The sequence below is a fragment of the Mastigoproctus giganteus genome, chromosome 12 (genome assembly GCF_048544385.1).
Source record: "Mastigoproctus giganteus isolate SK-2022 chromosome 12, ASM4854438v1, whole genome shotgun sequence".
Classification (NCBI taxonomy): domain Eukaryota; kingdom Metazoa; phylum Arthropoda; class Arachnida; order Uropygi; family Thelyphonidae; genus Mastigoproctus; species Mastigoproctus giganteus.
In genome coordinates, this window is record NC_143586.1 from 177,501,556 (window position 1) to 177,528,087 (window position 26,532).

General features: G+C 41.4%; 4 protein-coding genes across 5 annotated transcripts in view; 3 read left to right on the forward strand and 1 right to left on the reverse strand.

The window, feature by feature from the left end:
* Positions 1 to 12,985, forward strand: part of LOC150077618 (uncharacterized) — a 60,211-nt gene extending 47,226 nt beyond the window's left edge. Inside the window, exon 3 of one of the 2 annotated variants that reach the window (XM_090386578.1) lies at positions 11,791 to 12,985. In XM_090386578.1, the coding sequence (XP_090242704.1) occupies positions 11,800 to 12,822 (1,023 nt within the window). In that variant the 5' untranslated portion in view covers positions 11,791 to 11,799 and the 3' untranslated portion in view covers positions 12,823 to 12,985. Of the gene's footprint in view, positions 1 to 9,601; positions 10,907 to 11,790 lie in introns of those variants that run through there. The other variant, XM_090386579.1, reaches the window with a different exon arrangement.
* A 2,711-nt stretch (positions 12,986 to 15,696) lies between these two features.
* LOC150077619 (uncharacterized) lies at positions 15,697 to 16,140 on the forward strand. The gene has a single exon (XM_090385963.1). It carries the CDS (start codon positions 15,697 to 15,699, stop codon positions 16,138 to 16,140), a length of 444 nt encoding a protein of 147 aa, XP_090242089.1.
* Positions 16,141 to 17,476: 1,336 nt separating this feature from the next.
* LOC150077620 (uncharacterized protein F54H12.2-like) lies at positions 17,477 to 18,763 on the forward strand. Its single transcript, XM_090385964.1, has one exon. It carries the CDS (start codon positions 17,477 to 17,479, stop codon positions 18,761 to 18,763), a length of 1,287 nt encoding a protein of 428 aa, XP_090242090.1.
* A 3,597-nt stretch (positions 18,764 to 22,360) lies between these two features.
* LOC150077621 (uncharacterized protein F54H12.2-like) lies at positions 22,361 to 23,647 on the reverse strand. Its single transcript, XM_090385965.1, has one exon. It carries the CDS (start codon positions 23,645 to 23,647, stop codon positions 22,361 to 22,363), a length of 1,287 nt encoding a protein of 428 aa, XP_090242091.1.
* Positions 23,648 to 26,532: the final 2,885 nt, after the last annotated feature.

Sequence of the window (26,532 nt, forward strand, 5' to 3'; positions counted from 1 at the left end):
ATCACCGAAAACCCACAATGCCTCTGTGGTTCCCTCGAAAGTTGGGACCACCTGATGTACGAGTGCGAAATATATGAAGATTTGAGATGCCTCCTCCTGACTAGGATACATTACTTTCCTAAAAACTAAGAACGGCACATCGTCGAAAGAGAAAAAGACTATGTCGCCTTTACGCGTTGTGCAGAGGATTTATTCGCACGACGGAAGACCCTACCATGGATATAGTCACTACCTGGATCATCATCTAAACCAAGAGAAGACAGCCACCTATATTTTGGGAATCAATCCAGAGTGAAAACAGGAAATGAGACTACACCACCACCAAATCTAAGAAGATCCAGTATAGGACAACCACAGGTACATTCCTATTTATATCCCTACTGACTTAGACACAGATCACCGGATGACATCACCACTGAAATTGACATCACGACGGGACCTGAATGAGAAGAGCAAGAAGATTCTGGCAAATGGCGATCACGCTTGTGCTCTCTTGCACGGCAACTTTTGTCCCACTTCCATCCCTTACTTTCGCCTGATGGATGTATTCCGTTGTACCTGGGGGATGCCTTCTTCATCCCCCATATTTCTACCTGTCGCCTCCTTTTCTTGACTCTAAAGCCCACCCGCTCTAACTCTTTTTTTTTTTTACATTGGTCTTTGTCAGGAAGCTTAGGCGATCCTGCAGAGACTAGCCAGAGAATAATGGGCAGCCTGGCTACCTCCTAGCGGTATGTGCGGGCAACGTGGGGTTCCATCAGGGGCCCTGCGGCCAAATGCCAGGACACACAACAGAACCCAACACAATACTACACATTCAACGCAGAACACTTTGGCATTTACAGTGTTCTGTATTTCTTCACAGTGTACATATGGCGCAGATGTGGGAAACCACAGGGGGCGCCTGACCCTAATACTATGCACACTATGCCCGGAGCTTCCAAGTATAGGTTTTCTGTACTGGGGAAGCGTTACCTATTCGAGGAGTTTATGAGTGGTGTGAATATGAGGAGTAACTGTCCCTTTTCTCTTTCGACGGCATTCCTTCTTCTTCTTCCTTTCCCACACCTTTCTTGCTTTCCTAAGTGTAATAGGGACAGTGTGTGGATAACAGTGGTAAAACTACAAATTTCACTCTTCCGTGAGATTCACAAAGGAGTTTCCCGTCCTCTTTAACAACCATGCCAATGCAATCTTTGTACAGGTCCCATGACCCTCTTCCCCTCTCCTGTGATAGAAGAGTATAATCCTTACGCTAATGTAGTTAAGCTAATTTCAGCTTCCCACAATGGTCAATATTCGACATTCGAGTTTCCTTCTCGTTCATTAGACTAAATTGTTTCCATGCGTTTGGAAGAACCTATTTTCTCTGAGTGAGCCCAACCAACCCGACCGCCGTGGGCGCAGTAGAGAAACACAAAAGTCAACTTTGGAGCAACTTTCCCAGTGCGAACCGATTTGTTAGCCCCCCTTGAACTTTTTGGAGGTTAACAAATATTCTCGAACGGCAAGTATAAGTTTCAATTGCCTCGATAAAAAAAAGGAAAGAAAAAACCGGACATAATAATAAAGTATCAGCTGACGCATTACCGAAAAATTACTTCAATAAATTATATGTATCGTCAGATAAACGGAATGAACAGATTGTACGAAGTGAATGTTGTGAGATAAAAGATGTTTCAACAAAAAATAAAAATCGATATGGCTTCGAAATGAAATTCGGAGAAAAAGAAATTTTAGACCAGTATTTCTTATTGCAGACTTCCCTCATCCAATTATCGCACTAAATTGTTCTTTTTTTTTTTTTATAACGTGCAGCCGGTATTTGTTCAAGTTCAATCAGTGTCACGTGTTATAATCCGTCAGTGTGATTTGCGTTTGCTTGTCACAGGTTTCAACTTGGAAGCGCCTGTAGCCAGAGAGTAGTGCTCACAAATGAGCACTATTCTGAGGTGCATTTCTGACCATTTCTAAGTGTATGAAGGAGGATCACGGATGAAAATCTACGATCCTCCTTCACTTATCCACTTTTTAGTAGTAGCTGTGATTATAACATTAAACGCTCATAGAACTGTAATAATTGAAAAAGGATTACTTTATACATAACATTGTACACCCGGGGTCCTGAGCTGTATATCATTATTCTTCTCTTTCTTGGTGATTCTCTTTCTCTATCTCGGAGTAAATTCGGAATTTTTTTTTTTTTTTTTTTTTTGGCTGGTGCAGCATAAGCCTCAGGCTTTCTTGGAACAAAAGGCTAATAATAATAATAATAATAATAATAACAGAGTATCCTATCCGATACCATTTGTCAAACGGTTCCGTTTGGGTGGTGGTGGCAGTGGTGCTGACAACACACTGAGAGTAAGTAACAGTAGTCTTCTCCTGTGGTGAATAGTTACTTATTCGAGGTAGTGCAATACTTGGTAACTCGTTGTGAAGGTGGTCACAGTGTGAGATACAATCAAATCAATGCCTTTACGTTGTTTTTCATTATGGCGTATTTACTTTATATTTTAGTTATAATTTCCAGTGTCATCGAGCTATTCTTGACAAATGTGGATGTGCTGGTTTTGTTACGATGAAAGAAGCAAATTTGATGACCCCGCGTGAAACTTTTCCCGTCAGTTTTGCACGGAGATGGCATTATCAGATAGAGTTCATTGCCTCTCAGGACATTCTCGTCAACAGTAACGAGCAACATGACAAACTTAAGGTCAAACCAAACTACTGTAATATACTTTGTATTACGGTCAGCCGAAATATAACCATGTGACCTGCGTGTTTTCTCTAGTCCAGTTGCGTGCTTTCCTGGACGAAAACCCCTCAGATTTCGGGGGGGGGGGAGGAAACCTTGCTATCTATTCCTGAGACCCACTAACTCAGCCACGGAAACGGAATTATTATTATTATTATTATGTCTAAGGTGGCACCTAGACTTCCGTCTATCTCCACCTGATAAGTTGACTTTGTGCAGAACCTCTGCAAAACAGACCTGTATGGAAGGTCTCTTTGCCATCAGGGAGAAGCTGTCACCTGCACAGCCGCTCCCCGTTGGCGAATAGACCCTAATGGCCGCCCATATTTACCCTTGGTGCTGGGCCTGGTCTTCTATTTTAAGTGCCTCATGCAAAAAAGTCCCGCACCCACCGGAAAACGGGAATGGAGACAAGATCGCAAAGTGAATCGAAAGACCAGCAAAACAATGAGGACCCCCAACCAGAGAACAGCGAAGAATTAAGTAAGCAGCCCCAGCCTACCATAGACCCCAGATTGCCGGATGGAACGGTACTGGACCAGGTTTTGGCCCTCCGGGTGGAGCTTGAAAACAAACTGAAAGACTCCGCAAGTAGAATCTCAGCTGCCCTTAGGGCTGATATTGTAGGAATATGGACCAAGCTGGAGACGGTCTTCCACAAGGTTCGGAGTGAGGCAGAAAGAAATGCAGCCAAACTGGAGGCCTACCAGGAATGTAGGGTCACACAGCAAATGCAACAGCGCATACCTACCTATGCAAGTGCACTGAGTAATCCACCAACTGTGACACAGATGCCAAGAAACGAACAGCCAAAGAAAAAGACACTCCTCCCAACGCCAAACCTGGTAATACTAAGGCCCAAAAATGCCGAGGAAATAACAACAAGTGAAGAAATTAAGGCAAAACTAATAAGCACCATGAAGGAAGACCTCAAACAAACCCAAATCAGAGGAATACGCAAGATGAGGAGCATAGGACTGGTAATAGAAACCGAGACAAAGAAAGAGATGCTAGGAATAATACAAAACCCGAAAATAGCCACTTTGGGTCTAACAGCTGAACCACCCAAAAGAAAAGGGCCAGCCATAATAATATACGACGTAGATAAAGACATCACACCGAACCAATTAGCGTACGAACTCTACCATAGAAACCTACAGGGTAAAATCCCTAACAAAAATCCACAAGAGATAGCAATGCCCAAATACTCCATTAAAGCGAGGGATGGAATAAACAAAAACTGGGTAGTAGAACTAACCCCGGAAGCCTGGCAAACCCTGAAGAACCAAACAAGGGTGTTTATAGAATGGGGCTGCTACCGATATCACGAACGTGTGGTCGTTCCGAAGTGCTACCGCTGCTGCAAGTTCGGTCACACCACGCATACGTGTGCACAAACCACCCCAACATGCGGCCACTGCTCAGAAAAAGGCCATGAATATAATGCCTGTCCCCACAAAGGTGTGGGACCTACCTGCGTAAACTGTAAAAACTTAAAGCTAGAGTACAAGCATTCACTGAGAGACCCCATGTGTCCCACATACCAACGAGCCAAGAGTTTATACCAAAGTAGGATTAACTATGGGGACGAAAATTAAAGCTTACAACACAAATATACTAAAAATAATTCAAATAAATGCGCAGAGGGCTAGAGCAGTAGCCGACCAGATCCGAGTTAAAGCTGAAGAGGAAAACGTCGATGTCATCATATTACAGGAGCCATACTCGCATGGGAAACGGGTTGTAGGCTACCCGCTCACCTACAAAGTGATACACACAGTTGAAGACACCCCATGGGCTGCTGTCCTGGTAAGGAACAGCAATATCACAGTGACTAAAATCACGCAGTTCTGCACGGAGTGGGCCGCCTGTGCCCAGCTAAATACAGCTTTAGGGAACCTGTACGTTGTGGCACTCTATTGTAGACCAGGACAACAGATAGATTTTGCAATCGAATATCTTCAATGCCTGCAGGACATCCTACCAAACCAAAAAATCATCATAGGAGCTGACGTGAACTGTCGATCCCCGACATGGCACAGTACTACCCCTGGCAGGCGTGGAACCCAAAATGGTCAACTCCTTGAGGATTACTTGGCAGGATCACAACTGACAGTGCTAAATCAACCTCACCACTTGCCAACCTTTTGCAACACCCTCTGGGAGGCTACGATCGATGTATCCCTAGCTACTAGGAACTTGGAGGGATTTGTGACTGACTGGAAGGTGGAGGAGGCATGGACTACCTCAGACCACCGAGCAATCACCTTTAAAATAATCAGACAACTGACAACAGTAACACGAACAAACCAACAGAAAAACAGATATGCAGTTGCCAAAGCAGACTGGATGTCATTCAAAAACCTGCTCATCACAGCCATAGAAAGCAACCCAGCCAGTATAAACCCACAAAATGACCCGGATGACCTTCTGAGGGGGACTACAGACCTAATACAAACCATTAGCGATCGAACAATCAAAAGAAAAAACCCAAAACCTGGTGCTGTTCCTTGGTGGACCCCAGAAATAGCCGTGCTTCGACGCCAGATGCAAAAAGCTAGGAAAGATTTCCAGAGAGCCCGTAGGACTTGGCCTGCACATGAAGTGGAGGCTTTAAGACAGCGCTATCGAGAAGTCAGAAATCAGTATACGGACGCGATACAGAAAAGCAAGAAGCGTTCCTGGGAGCGTCTAGTATCCACGACAGGAAGAACTGACCCCTGGGGTGTAGTTTACAAGGTGACTACAAACAAACTGCCCAGGGGGGAGGTGATCAGCACCACCAGGACCTCGCAAGGAGACTATACAACCACTTGGGAGCAATCAATGGGTAATATACTCGACACAATTTTCAAGGAACCCGCCACCCTAACTCTGCAAGAACAACATAAGATTTGCGAAGAAAATGAAAAATATATCACCCCTGCGCTCGAGCCCCCCTTCACCCATGAGGAACTCGGCGCGGCTGCTACCGGGATCAAAAACCGCAAATGCCCGGGACTTGATATGATCGAACCGGAGATACTGAAAAAAATAGTAGAAATTGCTCCGCAAATCCTACTCACCCTCTACAACAGATGTTTGGAAACAGGGAAATTCCCTGCAGCATGGAAAACTGCAAACACCAAGCTAATTCTGAAAAATCCTACTAAGAACCCAGAATATCCATCATCATACAGACCCATCGCTCTGCTCTCAGTAGTCAGTAAATTGTACGAGAGGCTACTCCACATGCGGATACAGAACCACTACGAAAGGGCAGGCCTGGCAGCTAAAAATCAGTTTGGCTTTAAGCCAGGATCCTCTACGGTGGATGCCCTTGGAGATCTGCTTAGGAAAGCACAAGAGTGCAGGAAAAAATATCTATTGGTCATTTCAGTCGATTTTGCCGGGGCGTTCGACTCACTTTGGTGGCCGAGCGTCCTGAACAGACTGAGAGAAGCTGCAGTACCAATCAACTTATACAAAGCAATGGAAGACTACCTTTCAGGCAGAAGAGTGGAAATAAATACAAATTATCAAAAAATCACAAGAAACATACATAGGGGATGTCCGCAGGGGTCTGTCTTGGGTCCTCTCATTTGGAACATGGTCTTGGACGGCCAGGACTTGGGGCTGGCTGAGGCCCAGGCCTTTGCGGACGATCTCATTGTTACTATTGAGGCAGATTCCAGAGTCCAACTGGAAAACATCGGCAATCAGGCAATGCAGAAATTACAATACTGGGCCACAAAAAACCAGCTAAAAATTGCACCGACGAAAACCATATCCATCTTGCTGAAAGGAACTCTTCAGGTACAGCGTCCGCCCCAAATAAAAATAAATGGCCTGACCATCAAACTCACCAAGCAAATGAAGTACTTAGGAGTTATCTTAGATAATAACCTATCCTTCATACCTCACCTGAAACACATAAGAATGAAAATAAGAAGATACTCAGCCCTAGTGGCTAGGATTACGAGGAAGGATTGGGGACTGAAAAAACGAACCCTATTGCTATATTATAAGTCAACCTTCATCCCAGCAATAATCTACGCAGCTGCAGTATGGTACACCAAAACATCACTGGTAACCAACAAGAAAATCCTGGATATGACACATAGGACCATCCTATTGACAACCACACGAGCTTGCCGCACGGTAAGCACACCTGCACTGCAGGTGCTTGCTGGCGCGCTACCCCTGGATTTAGAAGCTGTGAAAGCAGGACTGCTCTACTTGCACTCAAAGGGAGTGGCCGCAAATCATCAGGACTTCACAATCAACCCAGCAAGCAGTCAAAAAACGGAAAGAGCCCGACTACAGACCTACCTCCTTCAGGAGTGGCAGCAAAGATGGACAGAGACGACAAAGGGCGAGATCACTCGTAAATTCTTTCCAGAACTGAACAAAATATACCCAAGGCAACCGGGTTGGTTCTTCCCGGGCTTGCACCTGACCTCGTTACTCACAGGACATGGACCCTTCAACCAGAAACTGTTCAGCTTCTGCCTCGTCGATGACCCAAATTGCACGTGCGGGGAGGTCGAAAGCTGGGACCACCTGCTTTACGACTGCCCACAATACGAAGACCTCAGATGCACCCTCATCACGAAAATCCATTACCTCCCCAAAGGACTTGAACATCACTTCATTGACACGGAAGAGGAGTACCGAGCGTTCTCCCAGTATGCACAGGACCTCTTCACAAGGAGAAGGGTGTTAATTGCCATACATCGAGACTGATAGTACAGTAACATAAATCGCATAAGACAGAGACAATTCCTGGAAAAGAAAACTGTGGAAGAAAAGAAAATGAATGGAAAAGAAAGGAATAAAGAAAAGAAGGAAAAAAAGAAGAAGAAAAGAGAATCAACGGAGGAGAAAAAAAAAAAAAAAAAAAAAAAGGGGGACAGGGATTGCCTCATGAGTGTCCCAATCTGAATCAAGTGGACAAGAATAGAGACAACAAACAACAAACTGCAGCTTAGCTCCCAAAGCCTCACGGCAGCCTGAAGAGGGCACCCTAGCCCCCTTCACCTTTAAACCCTACTCCCCTGGGGAGACGATTCTCTCGTCGCCCCCCCCTCATTTCCACTCTGGTGGGGCATGGGCATGCCACACTAAACTTGGGGCTGTCTTCCCTATTGGCTCCATATTTCTGTCTTTCTCCCCCCAGTCTTCAGCCTTCCCCCCCTCTCTATCTTCACGCTAGCGAAGTCCCACACACCTAAATTTAAATACATCCAAAATATCTTCACCCACGTTCTGGCCCAACTCAAGCGACGTCAACCCCACGATTGACGTTGGTATGTGTATGCACGTTGTGTGTACATATGTGCATGTGTGTATATATGTACTTGTATGTACACATATATGCACCCAACTCAAGTGACGTCAACCCCACGATTGACGTTGGCACATGTATGCACGTTGTGTGTACATATATGTGCTTGTATACATGCATATATGCATGCAATATAAATACATTTTTTTTTTTTTTTCTTATCATTTTATTTATTTATCCTTTTATTATTATTTTATTTCTTTATTTATTTTATTTTTTATTTTTATTTTATTTTATTTATTTATTTTTTTTTTTTTTTTTTTTATTTTTTTTTTTTATTATTTTATTTTATTTTATTTATTTATTTATTTATTTATTTTTTTTTTTTTTTTTAGGTCCTAGCCACTGAAATCTCAGGAAATTAGGTGGCAGGACCTGCCAGAGTAACTTAAGTCTACTGGGTTCCTGGTCTGCCTCCACGGGGCAAAGGTGGAGCAACGTTGGGCCTCAGCAGGGGTCCAGCGGCTAAACGACCAGATGAACAACGGTACACGGCACTACACATATACAATATCCATACACTTTTAAATCTCTGGCATTTCCAGTGAACTGGTACACCCACAATGAAAACTACGCGGAGATGGGGGAAACCCCTGGTGCCGTCTGACACTAAATACACCTTACACCTTACACCCACCGGAAGTAGTGCTATACCGGTGGGTGCCAGCAATCCCGCTCCCAGGCTGCCCACACCTGAGAGACAGCAAAAAAAAAAAAAAAAAGAAAGAAAAATAAATAAATAAAATACACACACACATAATATAAACAAACTAAAAGGGGAAAAAAAAAACAACACGGAAACGGAAGTTTAAGTAAAGCAGAAACAGATCCACTAACCGGCCTAAATAATTTTTAATGCGTTTCAATTTATAAAAGCATCTTTCGTTATTCGCCGGTCGCAGGAAGGGTTGTTAAAATTGTTCGTTTACTTATTTCTTTTATTTCATGGCGATAACTTCTCTTTTGGCCTAACAAAGTTCTGAGACATCGACGGATGGACTTCGTTCTGGGGAGTGGCTGTCAAAAGTACTTTTAACAGAATGTCTGAAGGCACTCCAGCGCGTGCCTTCAATTTTCATTTACGAGTGGTTAATCGTCATTTATTACGATAACGAGTTGACCACATCACCACCACATGCCCTTCGTGTCTGTTGGGTCTCGTCTCGGGTTACAAATAAAAACAAAAATAAGCCCGCTTTAGTCATTTTTGCGCCGCTGTTGCCAAGCGTTCATTTCGAGTGATGGCACTGCACGTAGCGTTTTACAATATTTCCTTCGAAGAGTTTTCGATCCATTTTGCTTTTAGTTTAATCGAGTCTAACCTGGAAAACAAAATAATTCATTTCGGTTTAATATATTTTTAAGGGAAATCGTTATTTCTGTTTGAAGGCTGCAGTTTAGAAAAATTTAGTCCGAGCATAGAGGGTGAAGAGATGAAAGACAGATAAACTGAGAGTGAGTGAACGTGAGGTTAAAGCACTTTCGTATTACTTTCAAACTTTTAATTTCTACGGTAGGTCATTACAACGATGTACGTGAACGTCGAGGAGTTCAAGAAATATGTCAAGCGCCAACTCGGTTATGTGACAGCCGAAGTAACCAATCTTCTATCGTCCATTGCCCCCTTGTGCGATGCCTACACCGAAAACGTCAACTTGTGGGTGTGCCGCAGGAAGTACAGCGTCGACGAAATCAAGAAGAAGAATGCGGACGACAGTAACGTGATTTGGGGTGTTTCGGAATATCTGCAGATACCCGCACTTTCTTCGAGCATGATTTACTACGGAGTGAGCGCCTTGCCCCTAGGAGGAGCCACCGGAACCGGGCTCGCAACGTTAGTGAAGAGCACGCTGGGAGCCGGATTAACAAAGATTGGAGTGAACATGGGACTGGGCAACGTGAAGGAGGTACTTCAAACAGAAGACGAAGCTTGGGCTAATCTTTTTCAAGGCGTCGAGAACTTCAGACAAAGACTTCGGATTCTTACTGACTTGCTCAACAGGATTTTTGATCCTTCTTTCTGGGAGATGCTAGCGTGTCTCCTTGGCCCTTATTTAGAAAGGTCTCGCGAAGAAGGAAGAAGATACGAGTCCTTGCAACATTTAATCGAGGTGAAAAATTTTGACGGCTTCGTGGAATGGCATGAAGAGTTCGGCTCGTTCTGTTCGCTAGAAATTGCTGTCCTGCGGAGAAAGGATGCAGAAACTGAAGACGCACGGTTCGTCATTAATTTACTTATTCACATAGTGATGTGTCTGAAAATTGTCGTTTCTGTATTACCAATTATTAAGAAATTCCAGAGGAACACGACGCAAGTTCTGTCTTTGTTTCCTCAGTGCGAAGGGAAGCTCGTGACTTCTTTCGAAAGAGTTTTGTTAAAAATCAAAGAAAACTGCACGAACCCAGACCAAGCGAGTTTTGTGATTCACTGCTTGAAAAGCGAACAAGAAGAAGTGCAACGAGCTTTTGAGATCACGAAGTCCACTCTTAGATCGTCTGTTTCGTGTCTGGGCAATAACCAGTCCTCCCAGTGATCTTCGTGGAATTTCATCGCTCTCTTCCTTGCCAATCCCAATTCAAACGCAATGTTGCGCATTTAGTTTTTGAAAGGGTTCCCGAAGTACCGAAATCAGCTTCTCCTAGCATTTTCTCCAAATATATCCATGAACTGTGCTCCGCATCCCTCTTCGTATTACTTCTTGGGTGTGGTGAACAGAATACGTTGTATTTCTGAATTGTACCAGCAATCAAGTCGGGTTTTGGTGTAATCATTGTGGCTGCAATCTTTGTCAATAAGTGCTGAAGTGTAAAGGAATGTAAAGTACGACGTAATAAAGAAATTTCCAATCTCTGTATTTTAGATTTCTCCAAGCGAGCTACCTGACCAATACACACGTTTCTTACTATCGTTTCGATTTCTGCGCTACTTCAGCGTCTCAAACTTCCTTTGGTTAATGCAGATCAGAGTATTTTAAAGTTCTGGTAATCGAATATTGTCCACACTTCAACGTACAGCTACTGCCACTGCCAACCAATCCGACATTGGTAATCTACAATAATCTGTTAATTGGAAATGGGTGCGCACCTCTCAGATGCCAGTTTCAGAAACACTGATCTGTACGTTGTGCGCAATCAGCATCGAAAATTGGATGACACTGACGCTTCATCTGCGATTAATTTTTGTGTCAGAGTTAAGGAAATTCCTCCACGAAACGCAATTCCGGCGTTAAGCAATGGGGAATGTGAACGAACTGGGGACAAAGTTGTTGGCTTTCAGCCCTCGTGCGTAGCACAGATGGGAGATTTGCCGCCTTCCCCACAGCGGGTGCAAAATACCCGAGTTCGAGGGGTTTTTCACAACGTGGCTCATGGGGAGGGTAGCGTGGTTTTTTCCCTCTCCGGAAACTCGTGGTTTTCTTCGAGCAAACAACAAATCGACCAAAGAACGGACGCAAGTTGCAGACGGGTAAGATTATACTGTACCGAGCAATATAGCCTAAGTTGCTGATGCGCCTAAAAGCCTGCAACAACCAATCTTGGTTTTGGATTTACTAACAAAATCCAAAGCCAAGTAACGAACTGGAAGCAGCTTTACGATTGGTTTAACTTACTTTTTTTCACTTTTTCATTGACCGTAATATATTCCTCCACCGTGTTCCTTTTACAAAATGTCTTACCATTTCACGTTCTTCTCGTCTTTCCGCAGGCTCCCAAGATGTACGTGAACCTCGAAGAATTCAAAAGAAACGTTACCAATCAACTCCGGTATGTCGATCGGGAGTTATCCGCTGTGCTCATTTCGACCCCTTCGCTGATGAGAGCTTTCGAGGGAAGACTGCCAGAGTGGGAAGGGGCCAGAAAAACCGCAATGGAGGATATCACCGATCTGGCAGACAGCGCCGACTGGCATCACTCGAACGTCCAGATCGTCAAATGGGTAACCGCGGCCATAACGACCGTATGCTCTATCGGTCTAGGACTGCACGCGACTGCAGCGTTTCCCCTTAAGGCCAGCGCGAGCGTTGTCCGAGGAATGCAAACGGGAGTAGGTTACGGAGGTGCGGCTTTCATTGGCGCTAATCTGACGGAATTCGGAATCAACGTGAAATTGCACAAGGAAATGAAAGAGATTCTGCGGAGGGATGATGCCAAGTGGGAAGAACTGTGGGAAGGATTCGAAGATCTTTACGAACGCTCGACGAGAGTAACCGGCTTAATTAAAAACATCCTGGACGATTCCTTCTGGGAGATGCTGAGATCTTTCCTTAAGACCAGCTTCGAAGGCTGTTTATTAGTCGGAGGTGCGTACGAAGTTTACGAATGGCTTCGTAAGGTGCAGAATTTTGCGGATTTCAAGCAATACGCGTCCATAATTATCTGCAATTTGCCTTTCCTTATCCGATTGGCCAAAGAAAAGAGGATCGGCGCCGACGATGATGATCGCACGAGTAATTTTGGTTTGGTGGTGGATATTCTGACGTACCTTCTAACTTTCGCGTCTGGAATTCCTTATCTCGGAAGAATCGTATGCGCTCTGCCATTGCTTCTGCCGTATTTCCAACAGTTTCAAGGCACGCCACTGTGCGCTCTGGACAGAATCGTGCGACTCTTCAGAAGCATGACCGAGGAAAAGTCTCCGCACTCGGATCCCATGAGATGCGTCGCTGTGGTGCTAGAAATTGAACGCGATATGGTGAAAAGGGCGTTCGAAGCTGCAAAAGAAGAACTGAATCAGTAGCAAACGAGCTACACAGCAGCAGCAGCAACAAGATGCAGTTTAAAGCAAAACTTAAAGATCTTAAAGTGTTAACTGTCAGGAAATTATTACGTCGCATATATTTAAAATGGATTTTATCGGTACTTTTCGTATTTCTGAAATCATTAAAAAACTGCCAAAATTATGAATTGTGAAAATTACTCAAACTGAAATTGCTTCCTGAATTTGAGTAGAAATTTTGCATTCATTTTCGTCACGACTTTGAACGAATACAATTGCGCGGTAAAAATCCTGAAATCTCGCTCGGTGTTATTCGGTTAACCCTTTAGATGCGCACGTTGCTCAAGTTTGAGACGCGAACGGAGTTCCAGGATCAGTTCAGTTTTCGTTCGTATCAAACAGTAATTTCGTGTGTCCTGCGATAAACGTACGTTTCGTGACAAATGTCTTCAAACAATCAAAATCGTCTGTCCTCTTGAAAAGAGAAAGAAAAGGAAAACTTTAAGTCATTTCGACTATCTGGCATCGAAACAGGCGCAGTGCACCGACACCTTTTAAATGGTTGACGGCGTCACCGAGAAAATGCACATTTTCACGCTGTCCGCACTCACTCTTCTTATCGTTGTACTCTTTGACACACATCACCAACTTTGACCACATTGCTCCGTGATGGCTGTCTGCAAATTGCTCGTTTCGTGGTCGATTCGTTGTTTGCTGGACAAAAACCCGACTTTGGGGAGAAAAACCACGCTACCCTCGTCTGAAACCGGCTAACTCGGCAACGTGGTAAAAACCCCTCCTCGCGTTATTGACTTCATTCGAACCCGAAGCTTTTCCACCGCAATGTGTGGAGGGCGGTGTTTACAGTGGCGCGTTATACTTTTATGGAGCCCGAGGCAAAATGGAATTTGGGGGACCCATCTAAAGAAAAAACTAATAAAGAACATTTTCAATTTCATTTTATTGTGGGAACGGAACAAACAAATTACATGACATAAGAACTAAATATAAAATGTCAAAAAATCGGTAAAACCATTTTTGAAAAAAAAAAACGTAATTTTCAAATTAATCTTCAAGCAAAATTCATTTTTGACCTCGGCAGGCAGAAAGTTCAGTTCCGATAAAAATCACTTAAAAATATTAGCGAAAAACAGCGATCAGTTTTTGAAACAATGATTTTGGGGCCCCCTCTGATCGGGGCTCTAGGCAGATGCCTCTTTTGCCTATAGGATAACGCGCCACGGGCTGTTTATATCCACTTCGCTACTCTCGAGGGCACTGTAAGACCCGCTTGCCAACAAATAAAAAGCAGCAAAATACGACTCTGGTTCAAATATAAACAGTTTTTTATAAAATTAAAATCGACATCAATTAATTATATATTTCTTATTAGTATCTGTTGATTAAAGTTGATCATCGTCACTCAGTACAATTAATTCAGGCTAATAATTTGAATTATTGACCTTAGTGACAATAATACGATCGATAAATCACTGATCGCAATTCTGTTAGTAGGAGAGGGGGCACTTTGAACGAAACTGACCAGGGGGGGCGGTCTGTCAAGCCTCCCTTCCCCCACCCCACCAACCCTCCCCTCTCCGAGCTTGCGGTCTGCCTCCCCCCTCCCTCCCCTACCCCCGAAACACTTTGAACAGAATTTCACAGCGGGTGGTCTGTCGACCCAAATACGCCACCAGGTGGCGCTGCCGTTGAAACACTTTTAACCTAGCTGACCAAGGGCAGTTTTCCACCCTCCCTCTCTTTTTCACCCACGCCGCTAGGCGGCGGTACTGTCGCACAATGTTAAGACATGCATAGTGTAACATGTGTTATGACGTCATAATCCTTTGTAGTAATCCTTGGAATTCAAAGAGAGGATTTTTTTAATTTTACTGCTGGTTGGTATATTTTTAAAAGAATTTTAAATGAGAAGACTATTTTAAACCACAGGCAATAAATTAAAGTATTCATGAACAAATCAATGGTATTATTTGAATATAATTAAAGTATTCATTAACAAATCAATGGTAGTATTTTGTCAGTTGAAAGTGATTTTAAATATAACTTTTAAGGAAGACACAGAATTATAATGAACGAAGTCTTTTATTGAACACTGTTAACAAAATTATTTACAAAGGAATCATTATTCTGATAAAATCTTGACACAGCTCTCTTTTCAAGGACAGTCCACAATTCTCCCATTACAAAAAGTATGAAAAGTACTATAAAGGTAAGTATCTTCTGTTCCAGAGTTAGTGTTGTTTTACCTGCAATAAAGAGAACATGTTAGAAGATTATTATAATCCTACTGTGGTGGGGAGCTTTGCTAGTGTTAATGCTTTACAAAAACATACAAAATTACCCAAACATACTGTGAAAGAATGGTTATCGGGACAGCCCACATATGTGAGACACAGACAGCAACGAAGAAATTTTCCTCGTAACCAGATGAAAGTTCCTGGTCTTCACCATACATTTCAATGTGATTTAGCCAGCATGTCAAATCTTGCTAAAGCAAATAATGGTGTTCATTTTCTTCTCGTGTGTATTGATTGCTTTTCACGATATGGCTGGGTAAGACCATTAAAATCTAAACATTCACAAGAAGTAGTTAAAGCTTTCAAATCTATTTTTAAAGAAGAAGTACCATTTAATATTAATAGTGACCAAGGAAAGGAATTTACTAATAAACAAGTGCGTGCATTATTCAAATCTAAAAATATCCACTTTTACACCACTAGAAGTGAAAAGAAAGCTTCTATGGCAGAAAGATTTATTCGAACATTAAAAGAAAAAATTTATAAATGGGTTACATATTCAAAAAATGATAAATATATTCACGTGCTGCAAAAATTAGTGAAAACTTATAATGAAACTGTACACAGATCTATTGGTATGGCCCCTGCAGATGTCACCATGCATAATGAAGAAACAGTTTATGCTAAATTATATAGACCCCATCCAAAAGTTTCGGAACCCAAGTTTAAAATCGGTGACCATGTTGTTCTTAGTGATGATAGCCATAATTTTCGAAAAGCGTTCAGAGGGAATTGGTCTGAGGAGGTGTTTTTCATAGCTCAGGTAATCAAAAGGCACCCTGTAGTATATAAGGTTAAAGGGAGAGATGGTGAGGTGATAGAAGGGACATTTTATGAACATCAGCTACAGAGAGTCCGTTTTGATAACGAGGTACCTGAAAACGTGTATCTGATTGAAAAAGTACTTGGGAAGCGTACAGTGCGTGGCCAGAGACAGTTACTTGTGAAGTGGCTTGGATACCCTGCATCCTACAATTCTTGGGTACGAAGCAAAGATGTTTTACCTAACCCTACCAAGTAATGCAAGTATGGACATGTATCCCGATAACACCCAATCACGTTTCAAAGTTCAATTACCCCGGGAAATTAATCTGAGTGGGAAGTGGGTGGTGGCACTTTCTGAAATCCATCTACCAGGAGTGTGGAACAATATCACAAAAGGATACGATGAATTTCATGTACTTCGCGACGATTATGACTCTGAACAAATTTTACATGTGCTTTCTTTAAAGTATAAAGACTATCAACAACTTTTAGATGAGTTGAACAGTGTTCATCCCCTTATTTCATTTACAGTACACACAAAGACTGTTGCAAAATATCAATTTTCAGTGAATGTGCATGGAAAAGGTAAAATACAATTGCCCGAGAAACTAGTAAAATTATTTGGACTTCAAAAAGCAGGTGTACGGGGGAAAGGCTGCCGTGTATTTACAGATACATCTGTAGGTGAGAGTGTATTACCTATCAAAGGTCAAATTTCTTTTGCCCCAAGTGCAAGAGATGTTGTTTTTACTCTTGTTACTGGTGGCAGTTACCAGATGTGTGTGCTTCCACATGGAAACTATAAATCAATCTCTAGTATTCTTGATGCAATGTTGAGCGTCTGCCCGAGTTTAAGTGGGAATGTTAATTCAGACGATACCCTGACTTTACACATAACAGAAAACTTTTCATTAGTGTTTCCACAAGATTCCCCAGGTTTAGGTCTTATGCTTGGGTTTCACCAGATTGGTACTAAATTGAGTGGAGCTGTCAGTGGGAAGTACCCTGCAGATATAAAACGGGGTGTCTCAGCGTATTTTGTTTATTCCAACCTGATTCAGGACCAGATTGTAGGTGATACGTGTGCTCCACTGTTACGTGTTGTTCCCTGTATTGAACAGAACACATTTACATACGAAAACCCAGACTATTACCCCCTTTTGAGACACAGGTTTCACACCGTGTCCATCAGTATTTGTACAGACAGTGGACAGTTTCTAGAGTTCAGAAGTGGGAAGACTTTAGTGAAGCTGCATTTTCGCAAAGATGAGTGAATACATAGATTACTACACGGTACAAGCGGGAGGTGGTAATGCATTTGCCGGACAACCTTTGCAGCGTGGGTACGGACTTGGTAGCATTTTTCGTTCAGCATTCTCTTTTCTAACACCACTTTTGAAACCCGCTGCCCGTTTTGTGGGTAAGCATGTTTTAAGAGCAGGTCAAAACGTGATTGGTGATGTTTTGGAGGGGGTGCCCCTCAAACGATCATTTATAAACAGAGCATCGGAAGTCGGTCAGTCCATTTCAAACAAGGTTCTGAACCAGAAAGGAAGAGGGAAGAAGAGGAAGCGCAGAGATATTTTTTAAACATGGAGCTTATGATGTCAGAACTAGATCTATTTCAAAAACCGGCTATTAACCTATCTATCGAACGTTCATCTTATGTGACTTTTCAACCACTAGGCAGTGTGGATAGTGGAGGCCCCATCGAATTTTTTATTCCCGGTACTTCAGAAGAATATTTAGATTTTGGAAAAACATTTTTACGTCTGAAAGTTCGTGTTACACATAGTGACGGGAAAGAGATAGATGCCACATCTGTGAGTGTGGTGAACAATTTTTTTCATTCCCTTTTCAGTCAGGTCGATCTGTTTTTACAAGATAAATTAATCAATGCATCAGCAGATACTTATCCCTACAGGGCATATTTAGAAAAACTTCTGAATTACGATCGCGGTGCCAAATGTACCCAATTAACAACAGAACTGTACGTGAAAGATGACGTTGCGGATGTCAGTGAAATGTTCACCAAGACAGAATGTGGGATGTGTAAACGACAGGATTCAATTGCAAAATCAAGGAGTGTGGAACTTCTAGGGCGCCTACATCTGGATTTGTGTCACCAGGCAAGATATATCATTAATAATGTGTCACTACGTATTCGTCTAGTGCGAAGTAACCCAGAATTCTGTTTATTGGCCGTCACCACAGACATGAAATGCAGAGTTCATATTCAGGAAGCAACCCTCTTCGTGCACAAAGTAAGATTAAATCCTAAAGTTCTGTTAGCCCACTTGACTGTGCTTGAAAAAAATCCTATTCACTACCCCATAAACAGGGTGCAAGTCAGCTATTACTCGATTCCTAAAGGTATGAGTGATTCTACAAGAGACAACATCTATCTGGGCGACATTCCTTCTCGATTAGTTATAGGTCTAGTTGCAAGTGAAGCATTCAATGGTTCGTACAGTCGCAATCCATTCAATTTTGCCCACTTCAATTTATGTTATCTGGTAGTGTCAGCTGATGGTATTCAGCATCCAAGTCAACCTCTGACACCTAATTATAAAGAGGGTCATTACACCAGATCATACCTCTCTCTTTTCACATCACTGAACAAGTGGACACGTGATGTGGGTAATGATATTTCCTATAAAGAATACCTAGAAGGTAATGTGCTGTATGGATTTGACCTTTCTCCTGACCATAATGCTGTAGGCGAACACGTCAATACTCATAGACGAGGAAGTGTACGTATCGAACTGAAATTTTCTGCTCACCTACCCGAGAACGTTACAGTGGTGTTGTTCGCAGAGTTTGAAAACATCCTTTCGATCACCAGGGATCGCTCGGTACTTCTGGATTATGAACACTGAACAGATTGAACAGATTTTACAGATGGATGTCTACACACGGAAATTTCCATTGGGAGTGTGTGCACGTGATGAACTACCTACACGGATGGTACCAAAACCGTGTCTCCTTGTAGTCAATACAGATCCCTCACATCTACCTGGGCAACACTGGGTTGCCTTATTTCTACAGGAACAATGTGGCGAATACTTTGACAGCTATGGTCGCAAACCAAAAAAGGACTTTGTGAAATTTTTAAATAAACAATGTAAAAAATGGACGTATAATGCTACTGTTATCCAACACAAGTTGTCTATAGCCTGTGGTTTACACTGTATTTATTTCCTTACACACAGGTGTCGTGGCTTAACCATGCCCCAGATTGTTAATGTGTGTTATTCTCCCGATTTGTGGATGAATGATGTTATTGTAACTGTTGACATAACAGAACATTTATTTCTAAATAAAAATAATTTTAAATAAAAAAAAATGGTTTTTACTTACATTCGAACCCATTTCAGCTTTCTTGCCCTCAACCGTCTTGGGGAGGGTAGGAAAAAAGATGACTTTTTTCTTTTCTTCACAGGAACATCTTCAACAGGTGGGGGTGGTGGCATTTCTTCCGTGTGTACTGATGGTGCAAGCTGTCTTTTTAGACCTAAATAAGTCTGTAAAGTGGTTAAATATTCTCTAACTTTACTTTCAACATCCAAATCTTTCCTTTGAAGAACAGATGACATTTTGTCATCCAAACTTTCAATTTCTTTCTGCTCTGGGGTGTTTAGCAGTGTGAATTTTTTATACAGCTGATTCATTTCCTTATGAGGGATGTGAGCAATGGTACTATTATGCTACCAAGTAGGGGAAACAAAGCACCACCGTGCTGGTGAATAAGTTTTCGCCTTTGTATGAAGGGCACCTGTTTATTTCCTAATAATCTCAAGATTTTCTTTTTCTTGGAGAGCTGTGAATGCTGTTTGCTACTTAGAGGGATATTGCCACAAAGGAGATTTTTACAAATTTCACAAAGAGATGTGATTTGTGCTGGCGTAGTGTGTTTTAAGACAGCTGTGGCTTGTTTTGGAGTGGCTTCAGAAATAAACTTGATGAGGTTTTTGTGCTTTCGGAGTCTAGAAGCCATATGGGTACATAAACAACGTTGGGGGCCTCTTCTGGCAAAATATTACTTCGCAGACGGAGCACCTCAGGTGTGTCCTGTTTAAAATCTAGGAGCAAATAAGAATGTGCTCGACTTGTTGCTTCTTTATAAATGTCAATCAGCACACCCGACCGTCCAGGAAAAACTTGTGTGGCAAGATGAGAAAATTGCCGAGAGTCACGTGGGTTTTTGAAAACTATCAAATAGTGTGCGTTAAGACTGATAGTTCTAAACTGTGTACCCTGACAAAATAAATTTTGTGTTAGCAGAATCACACTTAGACTCCTGTGATGTGACCCTTTTATAAAAATTTCGGCTACTTCGGTATTGTCTTTAGCCTGATGAATTAAATCATCGATAATTAGCAAATTTTCAATACTTGGGTCAAACTGTGGTGGTTTTAACCCGTTTACAAACTCTACTTCTAGGAAACTGCTGAATTTTTGCTGGTACTCTGAATAGCAGTACACGATTCTTTTGGGTGGTGGGGTTATTAATAGGTTTCTATTACGAATGAGGGATAATACAAATGTTGTTTTCCCTGACTGGGTGCCCCCAGAGCCAATAGATGTAAACGGATGTACAAACATTTTAAAACTGGTTGTTGTGAGTGGGAGGATATATATATATATATATATATATATGTGTGTGTGTGTGTGGATACCGTTGTTATCCACACACACACATATATATATATATATATATATCCTCCCACTCACAACAACCAGTTTTAAAATGTTTGTACATCCGTTTACATCTATTGGCTCTGGGGGCACCCAGTCAGGGAAAACAACATTTGTATTATCCCTCATTCGTAATAGAAACCTATTAATAACCCCACCACCCAAAAGAATCGTGTACTGCTATTCAGAGTACCAGCAAAAATTCAGCAGTTTCCTAGAAGTAGAGTTTGTAAACGGGTTAAAACCACCACAGTTTGACCCAAGTATTGAAAATTTGCTAATTATCGATGATTTAATTCATCAGGCTAAAGACAATACCGAAGTAGCCGAAATTTTTATAAAAGGGTCACATCACAGGAGTCTAAGTGTGATTCTGCTAACACAAAATTTATTTTGTCAGGGTACACAGTTTAGAACTATCAGTCTTAACGCACACTATTTGATAGTTTTCAAAAACCCACGTGACTCTCGGCAATTTTCTCATCTTGCCACACAAGTTTTTCCTGGACGGTCGGGTGTGCTGATTGACATTTATAAAGAAGCAACAAGTCGAGCACATTCTTATTTGCTCCTAGATTTTAAACAGGACACACCTGAGGTGCTCCGTCTGCGAAGTAATATTTTGCCAGAAGAGGCCCCCAACGTTGTTTATGTACCCATATGGCTTCTAGACTCCGAAAGCACAAAAACCTCATCAAGTTTATTTCTGAAGCCACTCCAAAACAAGCCACAGCTGTCTTAAAACACACTACGCCAGCACAAATCACATCTCTTTGTGAAATTTGTAAAAATCTCCTTTGTGGCAATATCCCTCTAAGTAGCAAACAGCATTCACAGCTCTCCAAGAAAAAGAAAATCTTGAGATTATTAGGAAATAAACAGGTGCCCTTCATACAAAGGCGAAAACTTATTCACCAGCACGGTGGTGCTTTGTTTCCCCTACTTGGTAGCATAATAGTACCATTGCTCACATCCCTCATAAGGAAATGAATCAGCTGTATAAAAAATTCACACTGCTAAACACCCCAGAGCAGAAAGAAATTGAAAGTTTGGATGACAAAATGTCATCTGTTCTTCAAAGGAAAGATTTGGATGTTGAAAGTAAAGTTAGAGAATATTTAACCACTTTACAGACTTATTTAGGTCTAAAAAGACAGCTTGCACCATCAGTACACACGGAAGAAATGCCACCACCCCCACCTGTTGAAGATGTTCCTGTGAAGAAAAGAAAAAAGTCATCTTTTTTCCTACCCTCCCCAAGACGGTTGAGGGCAAGAAAGCTGAAATGGGTTCGAATGTAAGTAAAAACCATTTTTTTTTATTTAAAATTATTTTTATTTAGAAATAAATGTTCTGTTATGTCAACAGTTACAATAACATCATTCATCCACAAATCGGGAGAATAACACACATTAACAATCTGGGGCATGGTTAAGCCACGACACCTGTGTGTAAGGAAATAAATACAGTGTAAACCACAGGCTATAGACAACTTGTGTTGGATAACAGTAGCATTATACGTCCATTTTTTACATTGTTTATTTAAAAATTTCACAAAGTCCTTTTTTGGTTTGCGACCATAGCTGTCAAAGTATTCGCCACATTGTTCCTGTAGAAATAAGGCAACCCAGTGTTGCCCAGGTAGATGTGAGGGATCTGTATTGACTACAAGGAGACACGGTTTTGGTACCATCCGTGTAGGTAGTTCATCACGTGCACACACTCCCAATGGAAATTTCCGTGTGTAGACATCCATCTGTAAAATCTGTTCAATCTGTTCAGTGTTCATAATCCAGAAGTACCGAGCGATCCCTGGTGATCGAAAGGATGTTTTCAAACTCTGCGAACAACACCACTGTAACGTTCTCGGGTAGGTGAGCAGAAAATTTCAGTTCGATACGTACACTTCCTCGTCTATGAGTATTGACGTGTTCGCCTACAGCATTATGGTCAGGAGAAAGGTCAAATCCATACAGCACATTACCTTCTAGGTATTCTTTATAGGAAATATCATTACCCACATCACGTGTCCACTTGTTCAGTGATGTGAAAAGAGAGAGGTATGATCTGGTGTAATGACCCTCTTTATAATTAGGTGTCAGAGGTTGACTTGGATGCTGAATACCATCAGCTGACACTACCAGATAACATAAATTGAAGTGGGCAAAATTGAATGGATTGCGACTGTACGAACCATTGAATGCTTCACTTGCAACTAGACCTATAACTAATCGAGAAGGAATGTCGCCCAGATAGATGTTGTCTCTTGTAGAATCACTCATACCTTTAGGAATCGAGTAATAGCTGACTTGCACCCTGTTTATGGGGTAGTGAATAGGATTTTTTTCAAGCACAGTCAAGTGGGCTAACAGAACTTTAGGATTTAATCTTACTTTGTGCACGAAGAGGGTTGCTTCCTGAATATGAACTCTGCATTTCATGTCTGTGGTGACGGCCAATAAACAGAATTCTGGGTTACTTCGCACTAGACGAATACGTAGTGACACATTATTAATGATATATCTTGCCTGGTGACACAAATCCAGATGTAGGCGCCCTAGAAGTTCCACACTCCTTGATTTTGCAATTGAATCCTGTCGTTTACACATCCCACATTCTGTCTTGGTGAACATTTCACTGACATCCGCAACGTCATCTTTCACGTACAGTTCTGTTGTTAATTGGGTACATTTGGCACCGCGATCGTAATTCAGAAGTTTTTCTAAATATGCCCTGTAGGGATAAGTATCTGCTGATGCATTGATTAATTTATCTTGTAAAAACAGATCGACCTGACTGAAAAGGGAATGAAAAAAATTGTTCACCACACTCACAGATGTGGCATCTATCTCTTTCCCGTCACTATGTGTAACACGAACTTTCAGACGTAAAAATGTTTTTCCAAAATCTAAATATTCTTCTGAAGTACCGGGAATAAAAAATTCGATGGGGCCTCCACTATCCACACTGCCTAGTGGTTGAAAAGTCACATAAGATGAACGTTCGATAGATAGGTTAATAGCCGGTTTTTGAAATAGATCTAGTTCTGACATCATAAGCTCCATGTTTAAAAAATATCTCTGCGCTTCCTCTTCTTCCCTCTTCCTTTCTGGTTCAGAACCTTGTTTGAAATGGACTGACCGACTTCCGATGCTCTGTTTATAAATGATCGTTTGAGGGGCACCCCCTCCAAAACATCACCAATCACGTTTTGACCTGCTCTTAAAACATGCTTACCCACAAAACGGGCAGCGGGTTTCAAAAGTGGTGTTAGAAAAGAGAATGCTGAACGAAAAATGCTACCAAGTCCGTACCCACGCTGCAAAGGTTGTCCGGCAAATGCATTACCACCTCCCGCTTGTACCGTGTAGTAATCTATGTATTCACTCATCTTTGCGAAAATGCAGCTTCACTAAAGTCTTCCCACTTCTGAACTCTAGAAACTGTCCACTGTCTGTACAAATACTGATGGACACGGTGTGAAACCTGTGTCTCAAAAGGGGGTAATAGTCTGGGTTTTCGTATGTAAATGTGTTCTGTTCAATACAGGGAACAACACGTAACAGTGGAGCACACGTATCACCTACAATCTGGTCCTGAATCAGGTTGGAATAAACAAAATACGCTGAGACACCCCGTTTTATATCTGCAGGGTACTTCCCACTGACAGCTCCACTCAATTTAGTACCAATCTGGTGAAACCCAAGCATAAGACCTAAACCTGGGGAATCTTGTGGAAACACTAATGAAAAGTTTTCTGTTATGTGTAAAGTCAGGGTATCGTCTGAATTAACATTCCCACTTAAACTCGGGCAGACGCTCAACATTGCATCAAGAATACTAGAGATTGATTTATAGTTTCCATGTGGAAGCACACACATCTGGTAACTGCCACCAGTAACAAGAGTAAAAACAACATCTCTTGCACTTGGGGCAAAAGAAATTTGACCTTTGATAGGTAATACACTCTCACCTACAGATGTATCTGTAAATACACGGCAGCCTTTCCCCCGTACACCTGCTTTTTGAAGTCCAAATAATTTTACTAGTTTCTCGGGCAATTGTATTTTACCTTTTCCATGCACATTCACTGAAAATTGATATTTTGCAACAGTCTTTGTGTGTACTGTAAATGAAATAAGGGGATGAACACTGTTCAACTCATCTAAAAGTTGTTGATAGTCTTTATACTTTAAAGAAAGCACATGTAAAATTTGTTCAGAGTCATAATCGTCGCGAAGTACATGAAATTCATCGTATCCTTTTGTGATATTGTTCCACACTCCTGGTAGATGGATTTCAGAAAGTGCCACCACCCACTTCCCACTCAGATTAATTTCCCGGGGTAATTGAACTTTGAAACGTGATTGGGTGTTATCGGGATACATGTCCATACTTGCATTACTTGGTAGGGTTAGGTAAAACATCTTTGCTTCGTACCCAAGAATTGTAGGATGCAGGGTATCCAAGCCACTTCACAAGTAACTGTCTCTGGCCACGCACTGTACGCTTCCCAAGTACTTTTTCAATCAGATACACGTTTTCAGGTACCTCGTTATCAAAACGGACTCTCTGTAGCTGATGTTCATAAAATGTCCCTTCTATCACCTCACCATCTCTCCCTTTAACCTTATATACTACAGGGTGCCTTTTGATTACCTGAGCTATGAAAAACACCTCCTCAGACCAATTCCCTCTGAACGCTTTTCGAAAATTATGGCTATCATCACTAAGAACAACATGGTCACCGATTTTAAACTTGGGTTCCGAAACTTTTGGATGGGGTCTATATAATTTAGCATAAACTGTTTCTTCATTATGCATGGTGACATCTGCAGGGGCCATACCAATAGATCTGTGTACAGTTTCATTATAAGTTTTCACTAATTTTTGCAGCACGTGAATATATTTATCATTTTTTGAATATGTAACCCATTTATAAATTTTTTCTTTTAATGTTCGAATAAATCTTTCTGCCATAGAAGCTTTCTTTTCACTTCTAGTGGTGTAAAAGTGGATATTTTTAGATTTGAATAATGCACGCACTTGTTTATTAGTAAATTCCTTTCCTTGGTCACTATTAATATTAAATGGTACTTCTTCTTTAAAAATAGATTTGAAAGCTTTAACTACTTCTTGTGAATGTTTAGATTTTAATGGTCTTACCCAACCATATCGTGAAAAGCAATCAATACACACGAGAAGAAAATGAACACCATTATTTGCTTTAGCAAGATTTGACATGCTGGCTAAATCACATTGAAATGTATGGTGAAGACCAGGAACTTTCATCTGGTTACGAGGAAAATTTCTTCGTTGCTGTCTGTGTCTCACATATGTGGGCTGTCCCGATAACCATTCTTTCACAGTATGTTTGGGTAATTTTGTATGTTTTTGTAAAGCATTAACACTAGCAAAGCTCCCCACCACAGTAGGATTATAATAATCTTCTAACATGTTCTCTTTATTGCAGGTAAAACAACACTAACTCTGGAACAGAAGATACTTACCTTTATAGTACTTTTCATACTTTTTGTAATGGGAGAATTGTGGACTGTCCTTGAAAAGAGAGCTGTGTCAAGATTTTATCAGAATAATGATTCCTTTGTAAATAATTTTGTTAACAGTGTTCAATAAAAGACTTCGTTCATTATAATTCTGTGTCTTCCTTAAAAGTTATATTTAAAATCACTTTCAACTGACAAAATACTACCATTGATTTGTTAATGAATACTTTAATTATATTCAAATAATACCATTGATTTGTTCATGAATACTTTAATTTATTGCCTGTGGTTTAAAATAGTCTTCTCATTTAAAATTCTTTTAAAAATATACCAACCAGCAGTAAAATTAAAAAAATCCTCTCTTTGAATTCCAAGGATTACTACAAAGGATTATGACGTCATAACACATGTTACACTATGCATGTCTTAACATTGTGCGACAG